Here is a 21,131-nt window from a genome sequence, read left to right as displayed (position 1 = left end):
TCTATGAAAGCCCATGTAAAGGGAATGAAAAGACAAGCAAAAAATGGAAAGAAGCATTTGAAAACCACAAGTCCAACAAAGGATCTAAGATAGATAAACAACACTCAAAACTCAACAATAAACAAGCAAACAATTCAGTTAGAACATGGTTGAAAGACATGAAGAGACAGCTCACCAAACAGATTGCAAATAAGCACTTGGAAAGATGTTCAATATTACTAGCCACGAGGGAAACGCAAATTAAAACCACAACGAAATCCCACTACACACCTATCAGAATAGCTAAAATAAAAAATAGTGACACCACCAAAAGCTGGGGAGAATGCTCAGAAGCCTTATTGCTCATATGTGGTTGGTAGGGATGTAAAATGGTACAGCCATTCTGGAAAAAGATTACCCGTTTCTTAAAAAAAACTAAACATGCAATTAGTTACCATGTGACTCAAGAATTATACTCTTGGGCATTAATCCCAGAGAAATGGAAATTTACACAAAAACATGTACACGAATGCTTATAGCTGCTTTATTCATGATAGCCCCACACTGGAAACAACGCAGATGTCTTTCAACACGTGAATGGCTAAACCAACGGTGGTCCATCTGCACCATGGGATTTAGCAATGACACTGTTTGTACACACAACAACCTGGATGAATCTCCAGAGAATTATGCTGAGTATAAAGAGCCAACCCCCAAAGGTTATGTACTAGATGATTCCATGTATAGGGCATCCTTGAAATGATGGAGAACAGATCAGTGGTTGCCAGAGGTTCGGGAGAGTGTGGGCGTGGGAAGGAGGGGTGTGTGTCTACGCATGGGCCACACGGGGGTCCTGGGGGGGATGAAGTGCTCTGTGCTGTGTGTCAGGGTCAGTATCCTGGCTGTGATCCTGTGCTTTAGTTTGGGAAGACGCTGCCATTGGGAGAAACCGAGGGGAGCGTACAGGGGATCTCTGTGGACCCTTTCTTCTAACTGCATATGAGTCGACAATTATTCCCAAATAAGAAGTTTAATTTAAATAAGGAGGGAGGTTCCAGAACCACACGAGTTTGGGAAATACCGCATACTGGACCCCTCTTAGAGAGCCAGGTTCACGGGAAACATTTCGCTGTGTTTAACCGCTGCTTCTCCTTCCCCAGAAGGTTGCTCGGTGTTAGCCGGATGGGCGTTGTCTTCCTCAGACCCGGCTTCTCACGGTGGGTCCGGATGGGCAGTGTTAGCACCAGCCGGGAGCTGTGGAGACCTGCCCCAGGCCACTGAAGCAGAATCTTTATTTCGAAAGATATCCAGGCGTTTTGTCAGCCTGGTGGAAGCACTGACCCAGGACACACGGGGAACTTAGCGGGGGCTGCTCCGTTCCACAGGCACCATGTCCCATGTGAACCCTGAGCGGGTAGTCAGGGTGAGATTAGAGCGATTGCCCCAAGCTTTACCTAATAGTAAGCGGCTGGGCTGGACCCACCGCCCACTTGGTTGGGAGGCAGGGAGACTGGCTGCACAGCCCCAAGTCCTCATTTGCACCCCTCCAGTTGCTACAGAGGATCCCGCCTGCCCCACACCCTCTGGCAGAATCTCACTGCCCTCAGAGACACTCTTCTTCTCCCATCACGCACAGAGGGGTGGGCTGGGAGGTCCCCGCCTCTCCTGGCTACGGCTTTCTTCATCTCTGAAACCCTTCATCTCCTCTCCTCTTCAAACCGTAACCACTTCCTTGACACGTTTCCCCAAACATTTGCTGAGCGCCTATTGTGCAGTAGAATAGACAGGTAAGGCTGTAACTATGGAGCCGACATTTCTGTTGGTCCTGGCCTCCCTAGGTGTACCCCAGATGTGACCCAGGTATGTTCCTGGTGTGCCCAAGGCGTCTCTCAGGTGTGCCCCAGGTATGCCCCCGATGTGCCTAGGCGAATGCCAGGTGTGTCGTAGGTATCCCTCAGGTGTGTCCCAGGTGTGCCCCAGGTGTGTCCTTGGCCTCTTCATTCTCTCACTCCAGTGTGGGGCCTCAGCACTGGCTGTAGCTTGCGGGTGTGTGTATGTCTCCTGTTTCCTTGTCCTAATCTCACTTGAATGCTTCTCTTCGCATTTTTGCTTTGCAGGCAGACCCAAGCAAGAGGAAGGAATGGATGTGGAGCTGTCCTCTCAGCAAGCCGGGGTTATCTAGGTCCGAGCCAGCAGCGTGCCACGGGAGCACCACCCTCTCAGGACAAGTCAGCCCTCAGACGGGCCGGTTCCTCAGGGCCAGTGGTCTCTGGGGGAGTCCCTAGGACGCTGTGCACTGTGGGTTTTGTTTCTCTCTCTCTCTCTCTCTCTCTCTCTCTCTCTCTCTCTCTCTCTCTCTCTCTCCTATATATATTTCTGTATATATAATATATATAATATATATATTCCCACTTCAGCAGATTTTCTTCTCCCTGGCTATTTTTCTTTAAGATAAAAGTAAAATCTGCCAGGGAAAGAAAGCAGGCATCCTCATACATTGAGGTTCCTCCTGGGGCCCCTCTCCCTTGAGTTTGGGCTCCTGTCTCTGCAAGGAAACAAAGGGGCGGTCTGCAGGCTGCTGAGGCCAGAGGGCTGGCGGGGCGGCTTAGAAAGGTGGAATCTCTGGGGCTTCAGCGAGGTGCTCCCCGGTGTCCTGGGCTTTGTCAAGACAGCTGGTTTCTGTGGAAGGAGCCTGGCAGGCCGGCCACCTAATCTTTCCCGGAGCGGCTTAGGGGATTGTCTTTTTCTGGCACCTGCTTGCTGCCCCACCCCAAGAGCATCCTCCATAACCCTGGCTGGGATTTAGCCTGAGCTGGGTCAGCTGGGCTCCCCGGGGGCTCCTGGTGTGGCCCCCAGTCATCTCTCCACTGGGACACCTCCTGTCCCTGCAGCTGGGACTGGGCACAAGCCAAGGGCAGCAGGTCAGGCCTGCTCTGGACATCAACACCGAGGCCTAGCTCATGGCTCCCGGGGCCTGAGTGGCAGGAGGCGGGCGCCAGGATGGATTTTGGGTCCTTGGAGACGGTGGTGGCCAACTCTGCCTTCATCGCCGCTCGGGGCAGCTTCGATGGGAGCTGCGCGCCGCCCTCCCGGGACAAGAAGTACCGGGCCAAGCTCAAGCTGCCCCCCCTCTCCAAGTGCCAGGCCCTCGGGGACAGCCTGGACCTGGAGTTCCAGCGCGTGTGCTCAGAGCAGCCCATTGGCAAGAGGCTTTTCCAGCAGTTCCTGAAGGCCGACGAGAGGCACGTGCCGGCCCTAGAGCTCTGGAAGGACATTGAGGATTACGACACGGCCGATGATGACCTACGGCCGCAGAAGGCCCGGGCCATCCTGGCTGAGTACCTGGACCCCCAGGCCAAGCTCTTCTGCGGCTTCCTGGATGAAGGGATGGCGGCAAAGGTCCGGCAGAGGCCGGCGGCCAGCGGGGACGGGCTCTTCCAGCCCCTGCTGCAGGTCACCCTGGCCCACCTGAGCCAGGCCCCGTTCCAGGAGTTCCTGGGCAGCCTGTACTTCCAGAGGTTCCTGCAGTGGAAGTGGCTGGAGGCACAGCCCACAGGCGAGGACTGGTTCCTGGACTTTCGGGTGCTGGGGAAAGGGGGCTTTGGGGAGGTGTCGGCCTGCCAGATGAAGGCGACTGGCAAGATGTACGCGTGTAAGAAGCTGAACAAGAAGAGGCTGAAGAAAAGGAAGGGGTACCAGGTGGGCTGCACGGCCATGCACGGTGGAGGGCACCTCTTAGGTCTAGCAGGTGGGCGGGTGGGGTCCCTGGGCTGGGAGGGCCCTTGGGTGCTCAAGTGGCTGGCTCACCTTACTGTTGGGACACCGAGCCCCGCCCGTGCCACCGTCGGCTGGTTTCTAGTTCACCTGCGTCTCCTTGACCTGAGCCAGCCCCATCTGTGCCGTGCCAGCAGCTGTGCGCCTGGCCCGGAGGGGAGTGGCAGAAGGAGGCGGCGTGTGGCCCCTGCGGTCCTCCGGCCCATGGCACAGTTTGTCCAGCTGCTCTTAACTAGCAGCCTCACGCTCTGCACACAAGCGGGTTGCTGACGTCCCTTCTTAGTGAGTGGCCTTTGCATCTGTTGCTGTGGGTGACGCTCCACATCCTGTTGCCCTCAGTTTTCAGCAGCACCACCAAGCGCAGCAGCAGTGTTGGGGAGGCTGGGATTGTTCTCGAGTCTTTACTTGGACTTTCTGGAATGTTCCCAAGCCCTGGCTTTTGCTGTGATGGAGCATGCAAGGGGAATCGAGCCAGGGTGGGTGTTGTCTTTTACGTGAGGCCGAGCCTGTCTGTGATGCTGGGTGCAGGCTGCTCCCCGAGGGCAGTTTCCCAGGGACGGGGAGTGAGGGGAGGCCTAGGCAGGTTGCTCTGAGTGGGGTCCGCTCTCTGGAGCTGGAGTCAGACCCCATTTGGGCAGGATCAGCGAAAGCTGCTTAGGTCTTAGGAGCTCATCTCTCAGCCCCATACTCTGTCCTGCATGGTTTGTTGTCCCTTTCCCGCTGCACAGTGCCGGGGTGGGGGAGTGGGGGAGGGCAAACTCAGCTTCTTGGGGTGCACTGCAGCCTCCACAGAGCACCCCTCCCAGGGTTCCTGGATGGTGGGACTCTGGGGGGGAAGCTGTTGTCCCTCCCTCTTGGTTGTCTGCCTGTAATTTTGATCCAGCAGTTAGAGTGCTACAGGCTCTTCTCTCCTGAGTTCAGGATGCTCCTTGAACGTAACACGAAGTAAAATCAACCCAAGGTCTTCTCATGCCGTGTGGACAGAAAGGGCCTCTCCCAACACCAAGACCTCCTCCTTCAGAAAGGAATTCCACTTTTCTTATCCAAACACAACTTTAAAAAAGGTGTTCAGTGGACACCATGAGGTTTTAAAATAAAGGCAGAAAATGAACAGAGGTGCAGGATGGCTGGGGACCTCAGCTGTCCACTATCCAGAGGCCTGGCCAGGAGGAAAGGGGCTGAGAGTTTGGCAGGACGATTGGTTAGATGTAAGAAAGGATGGGGCCCGGCCGGCGTGGCTCAGTGGTTGAGCGCCAACCTATGAACCAGGAGGTCATGGTTTGATTCTTGGTCAGGGCACATGCCTGGGTTGCAGGCTCAATCTCCAGTTGGGGGCATGCAGGTGGCAGCGAGCAATGATTCTCATTATTGATGTTTCTATCTCTCTCCTCCTCTTCTTTCCTCTCTGAAATAAAAAATTATATATATACTAAAAAAAGAAAGAAAGAAAGAAAGAAAGAAAGAAAGAAAGAAAGAAAGGGAAAGAACAAGAAGGAAAGTCAGCAATGAATAGGCAGCCAGGGGCCGAGCTGGAACCCTCACCTGACACGTTTAAGATGGGTTGGCTGGAGTGCCCCTTGCTGAAGGCTCCAGGAAAGTCCTCTGTGTGTGACTAATTTGCACGTCCAAATTTACTTATTTGCAATTGCTTTGTGCAAACCACTTTTAAAATGTATCTAAAACTCTGTGTCTATGGTCGGAACGCTTTCTGGTTTGTGGAACGTGGTCTTTTATGGCAATGTCACTTCCTCGCCTAACCCGGGGTGTTTTTTTGACATCTTGCTTTTCAGGGTGCTATGGTAGAGAAGAAGATTCTGGCGAAAGTACACAGCAGGTTTATCGTCTCTCTGGCCTATGCGTTTGAAACCAAAACTGACCTCTGCCTGGTGATGACCATCATGAATGGAGGCGACTTAAGGTAAATGGGGGTTCCTCTCTTCCGTGTGGGAGCTGGGGACTGGGAAGGCTGGAGCGGCTGAGCTTAGGGAGGGGAGTTCTGGGGTCAATGGGGCCGCTTCTCACATGCAAAGACAACGGCGACATCTGAGGAAAAGCCCCATCCAATTCCACTCCTCTCTGTGTTCCGGTTGCTGATACTCAAAATGATGTGTCCTCAGTCCCATGTGAAATGCAGGAACCTCATGAGGGTGGGGCTGTGGCTCTCTAGTCCTCCGGTTTGTGTGGATGGGGGGTGGTTAGTAGGGTGAGCAGCACGTGGAACTGTGGGCTGAATGCTAGTTGGGTGGGTGAGTAAAGGGTAGTGAGCACCTCATGGGAGTTGAGGGCCCTGTATGAAAAAGGATGGTAAATGAAGATGAACTTCATCAATGACCTACTCTTGGGGATGGTGGCAGAGCTGAAAACATGATGTGGCCAACTTTGGAACGATGGCTTTGCTTGTCATCGGCAGAAAGAACCGGGTGGCATCACGGTGCCTGACTTGCCAGGAATCCAAGGGCCCGGTTCTGGGCTCCCAGGGGAAATCAGGTCACTGGCTCTCAGAGGGGAAAAGACCCACTTGATAGCTGGGCAACCCAACAGCTCTTGCTTCAGTGTGCTGGTCTGTGAAATGGGTATAACAATGATACTGGTGTTCAAAGGCTGTGGAGAGGAGGCTAATGCATGTGAGGCACTAAGAAGAGGGTCACAGTTGCTTACACACAAGGGGGGACATGGCTATTGCTGTTATTTGCATTGTCCCATCTAGTTTCATCTCCCCTGAACTCTGTCAAGTAAGTTTTCTGGCCCCATTTTCCTGATGAGGGTTCTGAGTCCTTGACTAAGTAACTCCTGTAACTTAGAAGGGGAGCAGGTGGCAGGCCGATCAGAGCCTGCCAGTTGGTGATCGGGGCCTGCGGGCTGGGGGCAGCTCCTTCATTGAGCATCTGCCCTGTGGTGGTCAGTGAGCATCATAGCGACCGGTTGCTCCAGTCATTCTGGTTGTTCCATCATAAAGGTCGCTTAGGCTTTTATATATACACTAGAGGCCCATTGCAGGAATATTCCTGCAAGAATAGGGCTTCCTGCGGCTGGAGCTAAGCAGAAAAGGGAGCAAACCCGCTGAGGGGGGCTTCCCTCCCACCTCCGCCGCACCTCTTGCTTCCCTCCCGCCTCCGCCGCCCCGCTTGCTTCTCCGCAGCTTCGCTCCCTTCTGCAGCACTTGGCTTCCTTCTACGTTGTCTTCAGTCTTCGCTCCACGCCTGTGTATGCAAATTAACCGCCATCTTTGTTGGGTTAATTTGATTGGCTGGTGGGTGTAGTGGAGTGACACCAATTTGCATGTTTCTCTTTTATTAGTGTAGATACTCTAATACTGCACTATACTATACTAAAATACACTATAGTAAATCATGCTATAGTAAATTATATTTTATATACATTATATTATACACTATATTATACTGTATACTAGAGGCCCAATGCACAAAATTCATGCAAGGGTCTTGGCCCTTGCAGCCGTGGTGACTGCCTTGGACCTCACAACCCCGACTTCGTCCGGAAGTTCGTTTGACCATCTGGTCTAATTAGCATATTATACTTTTATTATTATAGATTATATAATACATTAAGCTAAACTACACTGCAGTACACTACATTATACTATACTAAAATATTATACTATGCTGCACTGTACTATATTAGACCACACTATACTATGTTATACTACATTACACTGTACTATATTACACTATAAATGTAATATAAAAGCCATTTATATTATTACTAGAGGCCCAGTGCACGAAATTCGTGCACTTGGGGGGTCCCTCAGCCCGGCCTGTGCCCTCTTGCAGTCCAAGAGCGCTCGGGGGATGTCTGCTGCACCCGTGAGCCCGGCTCAGGGCTTCTGGCTGAGTGGCACTCCCCCTGTGGAGCACACTGACCACCAGGGGGCAGCTCCTGTGTTAAGCATCTGCCCCATGATGGTCAGTGTGTGTCATAGTGACCGGTCGTTCTGCTGTACGGTTGATTTGCATATTAGCCTTTTATTATATAAGATTCCAGCTGTCTCATTCTCAGGCTGATTTGAGGGTTCCTCTATTTTTTTTTTTTTTTAATGTTTCTTGGTCTGTCTCTATTCTCCCAGGTTACTATCTAGTTTAAATAATTTATTTTCTTTTTATTTGTTATGTTTTGCCCCTGTGTAAAGCATGACAGTGGGAAACATGAGAAAGGACAGTTACAGAGGATTGAGGTTGGGTGGGGTCCTGCTGCAGGCCCAGCCAGGAGTCTGCATGTCCGGGTTGGGTGAAATAGCTGACACACTAATATGACTCTGTATTGACTGCTTATATTTGGGTAACTCAGGCTGCTCATGCAGACCCCCCCCCCCCCCGCCCCCACTTGTTTGGTTGGTGATGGCAGAATGGCTCTGGGCCCATCTCCAGCCTCTGCAGGCCAGGGCTGGGAGGCCAGAGAGGACTGCACTTTGCTGCCTCATTTCCCCCGAAACACCTGTGGGGAAGATCTTGAGGGTGTGAGCACCAGCTGCCAGGGGTCTTGACGTTGCCACAGGCTCTTTCAGGCTAAACACTGAGGCCCCCAAATGACCAGATGCTTTACTGACACAGCATAGGATTCTTAGGCCCTCCCTGTTTTCCCGAGTTTTTACTCCCATGCCAACCATGGTCACACTCTTGTAGTTGTGCCAGAAAAGCACAGGCCTCCGCATAGTCTGCCTCCAGGTACCACATCTACAATGTGGATGAGGAGAACCCTGGCTTCCAGCAGCCCCGCGCCATCTTCTACGTGGCCCAGATCCTCAGCGGCCTGGAGCACCTGCACCAGAGGGGCATCGTCTACCGAGACCTCAAGCCTGAGAACGTGCTGCTGGATGATGAAGGTGAGGCAGCCTCCCCACCCGGCCTCCTCTCCCGGCCTCCCCTTGCCCAGCTGGAATTTGTGGTCCGATGGGTCATCTGTAGGGGCCATGGGCTGGTTTTGACAAATGCTTGTCAGAGCTTTAAGTGGCACCAATGTACTTCTTAAGTTGGTTTACTGTTCCTTTAGCTATTTTGCAACAGAATGGCATTGTCTCCAAAAAGAGTTTTTGGATGGACTTTGATGAAATTTGGTGCATAATGCGGCACCTAGAGTTCCAGGGAGCTAAGCCAGGGTGTCTATAGTGTGTGGAACTGTTGGTAAATAGTTCATATTTTATGGCCAAATTCTCACTCTGTCACTCTTTTCTTTCTGCCTTCTCTGTCAAATTGGGATTCTTACCAGAAAATAAACAGAGATTTAGGCTTCTTTTATATCCCTTTAGAGTTACCTCCCTTTCTGTCACCAAGTCACACAAACGCGTGGGCATTCTCAAAAGCCGTTGCTGCAGAGCTTGGGGAAGAGAAGGCAGAGGAGGAAACTGAACTTGGTTGGATTATGCTCTGAATTCAGGTTGTAGGTGCTGATGGGACCCCTCAGTTCCTCTGTAGTCTGACTGGGGCAGAGGCACCCGGGTGCTGGGGCCCCATGCCACTCCCCTGGAGTGTGCACGTGAGTGTGTGAGTGTGCATGTGTGAGTGTGCATGTGTGTGTGTCTGCACATGTTCACAAGTGTGAGCAGGTGTGTTTGCATGTACATTTATGTGTGCACATGTGCATGAGGATTTGTGTGTGTGTGTGCGCGTGCATGTGTGCAAGGGCTGGCTCTTGGCTCCTGTGGGCTCCAGGAACACCAGATGCCTTTGTTCTGTGGAGCCACATATGACCTCAGTCCATGTTTGCTTTTCAGGGAATATCCGAATTTCTGACCTTGGGCTGGCTGTGGAGCTGAAGGAAGGGCAAACCAAGACCAAGGGCTATGCAGGGACCCCAGGTAAGGGCCTGAGAGCAAGGATGGGAGCAGCATCTCTCAAGAGGAGGGGTGAAGCCCTGGGGGTCCCCATGGCCTGGGGTAGGTGGCATGGTGAGGGCTGGGGGTTGGTAGGGCAGTGGCTCCCCGATCCCCAGAGCAAATAGTAAAACCGGAAGGACTGGCTAGTGGGCCCTCACAGCTGCAGCAGGAGCCGCACCCACTGCAGGGATGAGCCCTCCCCCCTGAAAAACCATAATTGGTTTTAACATGCTGTACCCTCTGTTATGAAAGCTTCCACCTTTGATGACTTTCTTGTTTGTGTCACAGAGTCCTCCCAATCCTGGGGGTTTGGGCTTTTTTGGTGTTTGTACCTGTCACCAGTGTCTGTCCTCATCTGTGGCTTTATTTAGGGAAAGATCTAATCTTGAATTTCTAGATCCTCAGCCCAAATCTATGCAGTTCCACTCCTGGCATGAGCCTGTGAGTGGAAACACTACTTACGCATTTCAGGGTGACTCAGATCATTAGGAGGAAGCCCAGCAAACTCCAGTGCCAGGATTTGAAGTAGTTTGACCTCAAGGATATAGCCTGACTTTGTTTGTGCCGAGTGCGAGGGCTCTGCCAGCCACCAGAGGGCCCCGTAGGCTTTGCTGTGGCCACTGAGCTACAGCTGTACTTTGAACAGAGGGGTGAAGATTTCCAGGTGGGTGGCTCTCCTGACCAGTGCATGCAAGCATGGCTCTGAGCATTTGGGCTCAGGTGAAGGGTGTAACCCTCAAACAGCTGCAGCAGAGGCTGAAGTTAGGGTAACTTAGAAGGCTGGGGCCTCCAGCAAAGCCACAGGGGGCTGCCTTCTGGATCCTTCTTCTTCAGCCCCTCTGCACGAACCCTAGGCCCCTGCCAAGGGCCAGAGCCCCTAAGCCCCTGAGCCTCTGCAATTGACCATGAACAGGGTGCTCACCTTGGCTAGTGCCGTGCCTGCCCAGGGGGATACTCAGAAGAGATATAAGGCATGCTCTCTGTCCCCAGTGAGTTTCCAGCTGGGAGGGGGAGATGAGTCAATGGAGGAATTAGTGACCAGGTAGTATTCATTCATTAATTCATTCGTTCATACAACAGATATTTGTTGGCTGTTTGCCCAGGCGTCATGTAAGACCCCAAGGATTAAAAAGGATGCATCGTTTGGCACTGAGTTGGGTGGAACAGACTAGAGGTGCCACTGATGATCGCATCCCTGTGGTCTGATTGGTCCGTCTCTTGGGCCCCATTTTAATCTGGAAGTTGTGATCGGTTGAACATATCTTTTTCACAAAGTCTGAGCAGTCTGGACTATAATGTAATTCCTCGAAACGCGGAACTTATAAAGGTGTATTCAGGACCAGGAGGTTCTTTGGAATTTGACTGCTGTCACCTCTTCGGAGAGAAACGATTCTGCAGTCACACCGGCTGGGCTGGTGTTGCCCAGCACATCTCCCTTTTAGAAAGTTACCATGAGCACGGGTATACTGAAGGGCCAGGAAGGATAAAAACTAAATGGACACAATTAGCCTTGCTGACATCAGAATCTCTGAAGTCGTGTAAGCACAGAAGCCTGTGCCCAGCTTATAACACCTGCCCCTGGGTCCCAGAAACTGGCCTGCTTACGTTTCACACATCCTGGTCTGGCCTCTACACAGGTGGCTGTTAGTGAGTGGAGATCCAAATCTTGTTGACCTTCAACATGTGCAGCTCAGCACATGGTCCTAATACCCAAATATGGCACAGACCTGGCATGGGAACAGATGAGGTAATGGTGGGCATCTGACCTGATCCTGGAAGTTGGGCTAAGCCAGACACAGGCACCTGACAAATTCTTACTTGCTTTGCTGAACTTGGCATCTTCTATCTGAGACAGAAGCATAAAGCATGTGATTAGGAGCATTTAACAGTCAGAAAGCACAGGACTTAGGTACACGGACTCAGCATTGGGCTCCACAGGTGGCCTCCAGGCGCTAAGACCATCTATCTCTGTGACTTTGGAGAACTTGCCTACACTTCCTCACCCATAAAAGTGTCATAATGATCCACTATCGGTAATATTAGAAGTGAGAAGACAATGGGAAAATGTCCTAAAAATTAGAGAAAATGATTTCCCACCTAGAATTTTATATCTAGCCTAACTATCAGTTAACTATTAAGGGGCAATAAAGGCAATAAAGTTTTTCAAAAACTTCAGCACCCTTCCTCAAACTATTTGACCAAAATAAGGGAGTCAACGGAAAAGTGGCGTATCTTGGAAGGAGGATACAGAGAGAGAGAGAGACAAAAGTTTTCAGGATGACAGGGAGAGTCTAGGCTGCTGGCTGCACACGAGAATCCATATTAGAGCAGGTTAGAAGGTTCCAGAAGACTTTTTGATGAGGATGAAATTGATAAAATATTTAATGTATCAGAACATGACAGGTATTGGAGAATTGTTGGGGAATTTTGGGTCAAATTAATAATAACATAGAGAAAGAACTAGCAAATGAAAGAAAAGATAAGATAATCTGGGAAAACCAATAAAAACTTGTCAAAAAGGAAATATAACGGGGGCTTAGTTGTTGGTTCAGTGGGGAATAGTTGAGCTGAGTGCTGACCAGCCAGATGATGTATCAGGAGAGGGAAGAAGAAGTGTGTGCATGGTGGTGGAAGGAAGAGGAATAGACCCTCAACTTCCAGAACGAGAAGTCAATTGAGGAGGCCCCCATGGGAACTACAAAACCAGCAATATAAGCTTGTTATTTAGAGGTATGGATATTAATTCCAAAATAACCACCTAAAAGGATACTGAGAGGGGGCTGAGGTGGAGGAGGAAGGGGCATGCCCTGTAGAACTAGCTAATTCTTGTTGTGCCTGAATAATTTTGATACAAATGAACATTAAGTTATTGAAAGACTATTAGGTGGAGTAATAATAGGTTTAACTACCATACCAAAGGATAATATAGTGGTTCCAAGCTCAGATGCCTGAGTTTGAATCATTCTCTGTTACCTATTATCTGTGTTATTGTGAGCAAGTTAGTTCCCTAATAATAAGGGAGAGTAGTGGCACTTACCTCAGTCTTAGGAGGATTTAATGAGATCGCTTTGTATTTTCACCCGCTACCCAGTACGCATGGAATGGGTGTCAGCTAGGATAAGTGCTACTAAAGGGTGCTGATATATGGACCCACATCAGTCAAGAACAAGGCCTCCTTGAGTCCTGAGAGCCTGGCCAGGGTGAGCACCCCTCAGCTTCAGCCTCAAGTGTGGCTCCTGGGATAATACTCCTCCTTCTTTGAAATGTCTTGGCTTAAATCTGTCCTTTTGTGCCCTTTCAGGAAGCACCTTGCTTGGTGCCTATCTCCGCAACCCCCATGACCACACACAGATTTAGCCCCCGAGGTCACACACTCCTGCCTGAGAGGCAAGAACCATGGATCTGTCCGTCCTGGTGGATTTAAGGGGAGATGAGGCTTCACACCATGTGCATAGAGCAGTGGTTTCAACCAGAGGCAATTTGCTCCTAGGAGACACTCGGCAATGTCTGGAGACATTTTTGGTTGTCACAACTCGGGAGGGCATGCTAAATAGTGGATAGGGTCCAGGGATGCTCATCAACACCCCACAGTGCACAGGGCAGCCCCAACTCAGAGGATTTCCTCTCCAGATGTCACCAGGTGCACATGGGAGCATCGGCTCTGTGCTCACCACTGGCTCTGTGCAGCTGCGTCTCTGAGTCCACTCTGTGCTCTTGCCTGGCAGGTTTCATGGCCCCAGAACTCTTGCGGGGTGAGGAGTATGACTTTTCTGTGGATTACTTTGCCCTGGGGGTCACGCTGTATGAGATGATTGCTGCCAGAGGACCCTTCCGAGCCCGGGGAGAGAAGGTAGGAGGTGGCCTAGCCATGCCCCTGCAGCTGTCCTGGGGTTGACTTCCCTTGTTGGGTGGGTGTCATAGGAGTAGGCGTCGCTGCAGCTGACCTGGTGGGAGAGCTGCTTAAATCTTGAGCATGAGGCTTCTCATGGAAGGTACCTCATGGGCAGAAGAGAGGAGACACAGTGACTCCGTCTCATGTAGCTCATGACACTGGGGAGCATTTCAGGGCAAGAGGTGCCTGAGCTTTCCCAAGCCCACCCCTGTGAGCAGCACTCAGCACCCCCCGTCTTGAGCCAGCCTGGTTCCTTTGACGGCCTTTGTCCTCTTCCCTGCAGATGAATACTAAGAGCCCCCTCCCACGATGCTAAGAAACCACAGGACCTGCTTCAGGTGCAGCACAGCAGCTTTTTTTAATGTCTTGGAGGAAAGCGGATATCCCATGCTGTGCCCTGATCCCTGGCCTCCCACACTCCTCAATCCTTTCCTGTGTGGTTTGCCCCAGGCATCTCCATAAACTGGGAATGTGGAGGCTGGGTGAGAAAGGAGGTATCTCCAGGGGCCTGGTGTGAATGGCAGTCTTTAGACATGGCACTGCACCCACCCACCTCAGTCTGTATGGAGGTCACGCCCATCCTTTTCTTCTGCCTGGACCTCCTAGAGTATCCGTCCCAGGCCCCAATCCTGTCCCCCATCTTCTAAGAGTAGAGAGTGCTCCCTTGACTAACACACCAGTCACTCTGTGTCTCTGCAACTCCACCTTGACCTCTAGTCACCAGTTCTCTCTCCTGACTTCCAATAGCTTGGAAGAGCAGAGTAAGACCAATGGTGGGGCCACGATAGGAGCTCCCATCTCCCATCTCAGAGCTCTTGCTGACCCACAGCCCCAGCCACACTCCCTATTTTCTGTGTGTCAATAAGCATGATGGGCTTTTATGAGATTCTCAAAGTGAACCAACCATGGTCCTAGTACTGTGGAGCCTGTCTCCATGGTGACATGAAGGAAGGAACCTAAATACACCCACAACATGAATGGGCCTCAAACTTGTTAATTAAATGATGTCATTTCTAGGAAATTTTAGGAAAGGCATATCTATTCTATTGTGAGAGAAAATGGGTCTGTGTTTGCCTGAGGTCAAGGAGAAGGTAGGCTGCAGAGGGATTTTGGGGTGATGGTGGTGGTGGAGTATCTAGCTATTGATCAAAGCCCTTCACTCGGGTCCCTGAAGATGGAGCTTTGGGGTATGTGTATTATACCCAATAAAGCAGATTCAAAACAAGGTGGAATGACACCCCCTCAGGTTTCTATCCACTTAGAAGACTTCTCTACCAGCTCTATGAAGTTGACTTGTTTATTGTCATTCTTTTTTTTCTCCAGTGGCTAATGAGTGATTGATTATATATAATGTGTCCACCACAGCTCCTTAAACTATACTGCACCTCAACTTTGACCAGTACTTTTAGGGTTCCACTCCTTTCACTGGAGATATTGAGCCATTCTATGCTGGGAAGGAGGGTGCACTCAGGTGTTCCCATCTCCTCTGCCTCCGTGTGAAGGAGGGGCCAGCCTCCTTCTGAGAGGAGTGCTAGCCCTGCCCAGACACCAAGAGGGGCTGTGCAGTCTCCTGGAGCCTGAGGGGCCAGCTCTGATGATGTTGGTGGGTTTGGCAGGGTTTAATGTGATGTGCGTCCCACCCTGCAGGTGGAGAACAAGGAGCTCAAGCAGAGGATCCTCTCGGAGGCAGTCAAGTACACTGACAAGTTCAGCCAGGCCAGCAAGGACTTCTGTGAGGCACTGCTGGAGAAGGACCCAGAGAAGCGCCTGGGGTTTAGAGATGGGACTTGTGATGGGCTCCGAGTCAACCCCCTCTTTAAAGACATTAATTGGAGACAGCTCGAGGCAGGTACTGTTGGCATGCCTTTGGATCTGGGTCGGGGGACAAAGGGGCGGGCCTGTTCGGTGACTCTTGCTTGCCCGACCCATCCTGTAGTCATCATCTAGGCTTAGCTCAATGTCAGCAGAGCAGGGACACCTGGTTGATGCTCTTCCCATAGCTATCCTCCAGCCCCCTAGGAAAACTACCACTCTCTAGTACTCTATTCATCCCCCATGCACCCAGGAATATGTGTTCATGGATTAGGCCTTTTAGGACACCTGCTGGAGTTTGGAAAAGGTTGAATGTAATATGTAGGGAATATGCTGGCTGACCTTTGATCCAAGTCTGCTGTTTTGCATTTCCATACCCTGTTCTTTCATGGAACCCGTGATCCACATCAAGGCAGGATTGCTCAGTCTGTCTGTTTGGGAGAAACTCATTCCTTCAACCAGCATTTGTTATCAAGTGTCACGTGCAGGCTCCCGTGTGTGTGTGCATGTATGTGTCTCTGTGTGTACACGTATGTGTGCATGTGTGTGCCTGTGTCTGCAAGAGAAAAGTGTAGGGCACAATCACAAGCCCAGAATTTACAACCAGGGTATGTAAACATGTAACTAGGTGGCAGGAGCCCCAGAACAGTGAGTAGTCACAAAATTCCTTTTGTAGGAAAGGGTCAGAGAAGAGGTGGGTCCTGGCTGATCTGAAGGGGGCTCACCAGGATGGGGTGAGGGCACACAGCTCTGAGCGATTAGAACCTGGAGTAGTTGAGCCAGGGTTAGTCCTGAGGTCACTGCAATGGTCTGGCAGCCCATCCATGAGCTGAAAGGAGGGAGGGAGTGATAGATGAGAGGGAGGCATGGTCAGACCTGGGCGACCGAAGTTCTGTGTCTGGTGATGGGAGAACCGCCTCCTGAGCAGGGTAGAGAGAAAGCTGGCTTTGGAAGGGTGAGAAGCTCAGCTCTGAGCATGCTGGGTTCCAGGTGTCTGACCTGCATACGGTGGTGCCCAGGGGAGGCTGGCTTGAGGGTATGAGTATGGGGTCTGCAGTGAGGAGGGTTAAGGCAGCATGAGGGGAGGAGACCATGTTGGGCAAGAACACACTGTCCTTCATGTCAGGGCTCTGTGGGGGACACCCAGGATACTCTCAGGTGTGCTGATTTCTTTGTTAGCAACTCAGACACCCCTCCAGGAAGGGCAGCAGCCAGGCCATGGCCCTGCTCCCTGAGCCATTGCACATCTGTGTTTTCTGTCTTCCGACAGGGATGCTGATCCCCCCTTTCATCCCAGACTCCAGAACTGTCTATGCCAAGAACATCCAAGACGTAGGGGCCTTTTCCACAGTCAAAGGCGTGGTCTTTGAAAAAGCAGATACAGAGTTCTTCCAGGAATTTGCTACCGGCAACTGCTCCATTCCCTGGCAGGAGGAGATGATTGAGACGGGCATCTTTGGGGAGTTGAACGTGTGGCGTGCTGACGGGCAGATGCCCGATGACATGAAGGGGATCACCGTGGAGGAGGCTGCTCCCTCCTCCAAGTCAGGAATGTGTCTGGTTTCCTAGACGTGGAGGAAAAGGGACCTCCCTCCGCAGCTGGCAGGGCTGAATAGGCCTTTGTGAGTCAGTGGCGCTCTCGCGTGGTGACAGACAGCTCCCACCTGTGTGGCCGAGCTGCTCACAGCAGGGCAGGAGAAGGAGGCACAGAGCCACTAGACCCCCAGGCCCAGGGTCAGGAGCTCCGGCTTGTAAATAGTCCACTTCTTTTGCCCCATTTCACTCAAAAAAGACACAACCATGGCTCCTGGACAGAGTGCAGCAACAATACAGAACTGTCCAGGCTCCCGTATGGACCTGCAAGTTGGTGGCGGTGTTGAGCAGCTGGGCAGATGGCTGCTCAGACGAGAGGATGCTCAGTTTGGGTTTCCTGGCACCTTAACTGCAACTTCCAAGAGCCCCATCCTCAGTGGAGGCCTTCTCTTGGTTGGGCCAGGGGGTGGCAAACCACAGCCCTTGGGCTTCGGGGCACTGTGAGAGAGGCTTGGACTGGTCCCCCTTCACACCCAGCTCCTGTTCCTCCTGCCACCTGGTGGCTTGCAGGGCCCTGGGGACATGCCCTCAGCACCCCCTGACCCTCAGGAAAGGAGTGGATCTTGACAATCAATGGCTTTGGAGGGTTGCTAGCCAAAACTAGGACCCAACTACCTCCTTTTTGCTCTAGAGCCTGTGTAGGAGGGATGACCCAAGCCCTAAACAGGTGTGCGTGGTACAGATGATTGCTAGGTGTAGACTCTCTAGTTCTGTGGAGGCATTTCAAGTGTGTTCCTCAGAGTTACCTTCTGCACATGAAGACTTTACAGCACCCTGGGACTGGTGAAATAAACCCTACCAGAACTGCCTTTCTCTCCTGACTGTGGTGTGGTCTTGTAGAGTCATAGGATGCTCTGGACGGGCCTTGGATAGGCAGTGAGTACTTTCTGGTCTGTGATCTGAAATGACCACCTGGTACATTTCCCTGGGCAAGCCCAGGATGAGGGATCCAGGGGTGGAGGGATGCTAAGCTGTTGGCAGGACAAATCACCATACCCTTCCATAAGTTTGGTTTGTTTTCTAGACTAGTACATTCGGATAAGGTAATGACTATAAATTTCATTTCACTACATTCTGGTGCAAGAAAAGACCCATTTATGATTTTTCTGAAGACATTTATTCTGCATTAGGTACCCATGGCCCTGAAGGGTGATTTAAGCAGCCTCAATGGTGGGGGTGGAGGCTTGACCCTTGCCCCCTCTGGCCACCATCCCCACCTGCCAGTCTGGGGCCCATGGTGCCTGATGGTGGAGACCCGTCTGTTTTTGCACCAGATTCACCAGCGAGGACCTTTCTGCCTTTATCTTATGGTTAGATAAAACACAGCTGGTTACATTTGAACTTCAGATAAATAAGTAATTCTGTAAGTGTATGTCTCAAATTATCGCATAGGACATACACTGAAACATTGTTCATTGATTTTTGGCTAAATCTGGCATGCCCGTGATTTAACCTATGAACAAGTAGTTATTCCATTGAACTTACAGGTCTGTTGGGTTATAATCACAAAAGCAACTTATTTGTGACTTTAGCTGTGTCTCTGAGTCTGTTCAGGCCTGTTCTTTTCTCTTCCCCACACCCACAAACTCAGGTTGGCCCCATTTATTCACACATAGGCAATCAAAAGTCCTGTAGTCACTTTATTTTTAAGAAACTTTTAAGCCCAGCTGGCGTGGCTCAGTGGTTGAGCATCAACCTGTTAACCAGGAGGTCATGGTTTGATTCCCAGTCAGGGCACATGCCTAGGTGCTGGCTCAATCCCCAGTGTGGGGCGTGCAGGAGGCAGCTGATCAATGATTCTCTCTCATCATTGATGTTTCTCTCTCTCCCTCTCCCTTCCTCTCTGAAATCAATAAAAATATATTTAAAAACACACACGTTTAAAATAAAATTTCACATAGAGAAAACGAATTCTGAATGCTCAGTCAATAACCACACTGTGACACCTGAGACACCCACAGCTGCAAGAACCAAGACCCGACTGGCACCCCACCCAGCCCTGTGCCCCTCCCTGCTGCTTCCCTGCCCAGAGGTGACCATGCTTCTGCCTGCAGCCGCTTTAAGTAACAGCAGGCTCAAGGCATCACATTAAGTGCCCTGTCCATCTGTGCGACAATTGAGACTCCAGATACTTCAAACTCCTTTCCTGGCTGGGTAAAGGGACATTCCCGCCCTCCCCGCTGAGCTCTCCTGTCCTCCACTGTCAGCCTCAGCTTCTGGCTCCGGGGGTGACCCTGGCGAGGGAGGAAGATGCTCAGGGTGGTTCTGAGCTGCTGGGCAGGTGCTTACAGCCCTCTTCCTTCTGGGGCTTCTTCGTGGGTCTTTGGGGACCTCCAGTTGGGCGTCTCTCAGGTACAGTCCCCCCTCCAGGCACACTGTGTGATGTCCTCACTCCCGCCGTCTCCCCTGCTCACCTGAGTCCAGGGCACCTGCTGTCCTGCTTGGGCTATGGGGCTGCCTGCTGCCCCCAACACAGCAGCAACTCACCTTGCTCCTCCACAAGCACTGCTGGCCTTTAGCTGTGTTTCTGAGCATCAACCTGTGAACCATTAAGCATATCTTGAGGGCCCCGGGACACCTGAGGTGGGGTCCTCTGCAGAGAAGCCTTCGTCTTGGACCCTTTTTATGCTGCATGCTGTGAGCCAGCCCAGGATTCTCAGAAACCAGGTTCAACATCCCTGCAGGGTAGCTGGTTGTAGGCATCTGAGCTCGGCTGTCTACATGCCCTGCCGAAAGCCTGACAAGCAACGCCCCACATTTACCATCCTGTGTGCGGGGGGCATGTTTAGACATCAATTGTGGTGAAAACATCACCGCGGTATTTCCTTAGCAACCCAATCCCTGAGAGGGTGGTCAGAGGGGCCAGGGGCCCCGGAGAGGCTGCCATCACAAGGGCTTCAGGGAAACTTTCTATTTGTAAAAACAAAAAACACAATTTCTATTCAAGTGGGAAAGGATAACAATAAAAGTTAACAAAAGAGGACAAACTGGCCAGGTGGCACAGTTGATTGGAGCGTCATCCCGTACACCACAAGGTTGTGGGTCCGATTCCCGGTCAGGGCACATATCCAGGCTGCAGGTTGGATCCCCAGTTGGAGTTTGTACGGCAGCAACTGGTCAATGTTACTCTCTCACATTGAAGTTTCTCTCCCTTCTTCTCTCTCTAAAATCAATAAAAACATACCCTCTGGTGAGGGTTTAAAAAAAAAGAGGAACGAGCTCTCTAGATTGTGAGATGAATACTAGTTGCATTCTTTTCTTCAAAATCACATATACACACATGCACACACACATATGCATATGCACACACATATACACACATGCAAAACATACAAACAACCATATACACATACACACATACATATACATACATACACATGTGCACACACACTTTGCTTTCATTTTCATCTCTCCATGGCTGCAAGATTTTAAAATTGCTCTCAAATTCTCTGTTCATCAGACTTTGAATTCCAGTGTATCTGATTTGCATACTTCTACTTTGTTCTTTATCATGGCAAGTCTTCTGTGGCTTTATTCTGCTATTCACAGAAGCTAGCCAGTCCCTACTGTTTATTCATATAAATCCCCTTTTCCAAACCTGAGTCATGCAGTTGTTTGAGATTCTGCATATTTGAGTGGAGCCGTGGCCTGTGAGAGACAGAGCCACCTTAGAAAGAGGCCACCCCCATCCACAGGGCAGGCCCAGGGCTTTATTGGGGTGAATCCAGTGTGATACGGGGTGATATGTGATCAACACAATGGCTAACAAAAACCAGGAGAGGTTGTAGTTAATGTGCAACAACTGGAATTCTTTGGGTGCCAAGCGGCATATGAGATACCACGGAGAAACACCGACGTGCTCTGTCTCACTGGTTCCTGTTTGCCTCCTGGTCTCCTCCGTTGGACTGTAAGCTGCTCCAGGTGAGAGACCTGTCCTGGGCTTCTCTCACACCTGCTGTGCCCATACCTGTGCCCCTTGCTCCATAACGCTTGCCCCACTGGGGGAGCAGACATTTCCTCTAAAGCTTTGAATCACTTGGCACTTGTACGTTAGATTTAATCTCTTTTCTGTTCTGCCCCACCACCTGTTTACCCACATGGCACTGTGTCAGAGGAGGGCTGCTGACATCAACAACTCCAACAAGAACCAGAATCTATAACCTAACACCCCAAATGTCCAGGATATGATGGACAGTTGCTGGTCATACCAAGAGCCAGGAACACCCCAACTGGAATGAGAAAACACAATAA

At 51.0% G+C, this 21,131-nt stretch overlaps 1 protein-coding gene across 1 annotated transcript; it reads left to right on the top strand.

The window, feature by feature from the left end:
* The first annotated feature begins 2,481 nt into the window (after positions 1–2,481).
* On the top strand, positions 2,482–18,610 carry GRK1 (G protein-coupled receptor kinase 1). Its single transcript, XM_036315903.1, has 7 exons — positions 2,482–3,678; positions 5,544–5,671; positions 8,436–8,593; positions 9,482–9,565; positions 13,309–13,433; positions 15,123–15,324; positions 16,558–18,610. Exons 1-7 carry the CDS (start codon positions 2,980–2,982, stop codon positions 16,854–16,856), a joined length of 1,695 nt encoding a protein of 564 aa, XP_036171796.1. The 5' UTR covers positions 2,482–2,979; the 3' UTR covers positions 16,857–18,610.
* Positions 18,611–21,131: the final 2,521 nt, after the last annotated feature.

The sequence above is a fragment of the Myotis myotis genome, unplaced genomic scaffold (genome assembly GCF_014108235.1).
Source record: "Myotis myotis isolate mMyoMyo1 unplaced genomic scaffold, mMyoMyo1.p scaffold_m19_p_63, whole genome shotgun sequence".
Classification (NCBI taxonomy): Eukaryota; Metazoa; Chordata; class Mammalia; order Chiroptera; family Vespertilionidae; genus Myotis; species Myotis myotis.
This window is presented reverse-complemented; position numbering and strand designations above follow the sequence as displayed.